The following is a 2,345-nucleotide window of genomic DNA, read 5'->3' on the forward strand; positions in this document are numbered from 1 at the left end:
AAGTTATTATTATGAAGTTTAACCATGGGAAGTGCAAGGTCCTACACCTGGGTTGAGGCAATCCCAGGCACAGCAACGGGCTGGGCAGAGAAAAGATTCAGAGCAGCCCTGCAGAGAAGGAGTTGGGGGTGCTGGTCAATGAGAAAATGAACATGAGCCAGCAGTGTGCGCTTGCAGCCAACCGTATCCCGGGCTGCATCAAAAGCAGCGTGACCAGCAGGTCGAAGGAGGTGATCCTGCCCCTCTATTCTGCTCTCGTGAGACCTCACCTGGAGTACTGTGTGCAGTTCTGGTGTCCTCAACATAAAAAGGACGTGGAACTGTTGGAACAAGTCCAGAGGAGGGCCACGAGGATGATCAGGGGACTGGAGCACCTCCCATATGAAGATAGGGTGAGAAAGTTGGGGCTGTTCAGCCTGGAGAAGAAGAGGCTGTGTGGAGACCTCATACTAGCCTTCCAGTATTTGAAGGGGGCCTATAGGGATGCTGGGGGGGTACTCTTCATTAGGGACTGTAGTGATAGTACAAGGGGTAATGGGTTCAAACTTAAACAGGGGAAGTTTAGATTGGATATAAGGAGGAAATTATTTCCTGTTAGGGTGGTGAGGCACTGGAATACATTACCCAGGGAGGTTGTGAATGCTCCATCCCTGGCATTGTTTAAGTCTAGGTTGGACGAGGCTTTGGGTGATATGGTTTAGTGTGAGGTGTCCCTGCCCGTGGCAGGGAGGTTGGAACTTGATGATCTTAAGGTCCTTTCCAACCGTAACTGTTCTATGATTCTATGAAATGCGTATCACTGTGTGACAGGCACTATGGTATTATAAGAAACAAACAAGATCACAGGTACATCTTCACTGCTGAATTGTCTTATCTGCCAAAGAGCAAAATGACTTCTTCATGTAAATAAGAAGATATCTGTCAACAATTACTAAATCTCCCATTTAAGAATCAGACAGGTTCCAGTCTCATCATCACAGAATGTGTGAAGTTGGAAGGGACCTCTGGAGGTCATGTTGTTCAACCTCTCTGCTCAAGAAGAGCCAGATTTTGAATATCTTGAAGGACAGAGACTCCACAACCTCTTGGGCAATCACTTCAAGTCATCCTCACAGTAAAAAAATCCCACATTTCCTGATGTTCAGAGAGAACCTCCTGTGTTTCAGTTCGTGCCTTTTGCCTCATGAAGACAGGACATCTCTACACTTTATTCAGAATGGAAAACCACTCCAAGCCTGTGGTCTAGTCAGAATCATATCAGTGTTTCACTGTGTGCACTGTGAATTAAATCTTTACAGCTAAAATCAGTAGAATGAACCACGTTTCAAGGCTTTTAAAAATATGAAAGCATAACCCACTGTAATTCAGCTACTTAAAATAAACCATATATTCATAAGGAGCTCCATATGGTAAAGACAATGACATAAGGTTGCAGAGGAGTAATAAGTAAAGAGATAAGAAAGAAAGCAAAGACATTTATGATTTACAAAGTGTAACTTTATGTATCAGGCTTGATTTTAAAGCTGAAATCAGAAGAAAGATACAAGTGAAGGAAGGCAAATTTGCTTTTAACTACTCAGTAATACTCACTTAGTGCGTGATAAATAGGTTTATGCCTGCCTTCAAGCCTGAGTACAGTCTCAGCTGCTATTTTTCCTGGTGGCTGCAACTTTGCATCAAGAAGATACCAGGCTCTGGCAAAAGTAGCCCATTGCTAAAGAGAAAGAAAGGTAGTGCTTAAAGTAAAACCCCACAATTCTACACATAAGTCTATCTTCTTTAATTAGATCAACGTTTCATTCACACTCCAAAACACTAGAAGAAATACTAATATTCAGTAACCACCCCTCCAAATAACCTTTTCATGGATGGAGAACAATGCTACGCACTGCAATACACCCACCACAGTGCACACTTCCAACGTGTGTGACAGCAACACTGTAAGGTTACTAGCTCTAAGGATTTTGCTTACATACAGTAGGCTGTGTAACGCCTGGCATCTCCTTCCCTCTCAGTGAAGGGCACAACTTCCCCAAAGGTCGCCTTATGAACACGACCAGCAGCCGCTGCCTGCAGCCGGTGGCTGTATCCAGCAGTCAGGCCACACGCTGACCGCTCTCGGGGCCCGCCAGCCGGCCCCTTAGCGCAATCACCGCTCCACGACAAGGGGAGGGAAGGAGGCCGGCCGCTACCTCAGACCACCCATGGGAACCTTCCGCTCCCCCGTCCCGGGCTCCTGCCCGTTCCCTCACGACAGCTCTCCACGCCACAGCGGCCACCCTCGGAGCAGCGGCCACCCCGGCACAGTCTGACCCGAAGAGGAGAGGACCGCGCTCCGTGCTCAC

General features: G+C 46.9%; 1 protein-coding gene across 1 annotated transcript in view; it reads right to left on the minus strand.

The window, feature by feature from the left end:
- MRPL13 (mitochondrial ribosomal protein L13) overlaps window positions 1–2,345 on the minus strand; it is a 35,960-nt gene that overhangs the window by 33,466 nt on the left and 149 nt on the right. The window contains exon 2 of the mRNA XM_061373463.1: window positions 1,591–1,714. Coding sequence (XP_061229447.1) covers window positions 1,591–1,714 — 124 coding nt within the window. The remainder of the gene's footprint in view (window positions 1–1,590; window positions 1,715–2,345) is intronic.

Source organism: Neopsephotus bourkii, unplaced genomic scaffold, assembly GCF_033783945.1.
Source record: "Neopsephotus bourkii isolate Nb327-2 ecotype Australia unplaced genomic scaffold, CSIRO-AGI_Nbou_v1 NB_1630, whole genome shotgun sequence".
Classification (NCBI taxonomy): Eukaryota; Metazoa; Chordata; class Aves; order Psittaciformes; family Psittacidae; genus Neopsephotus; species Neopsephotus bourkii.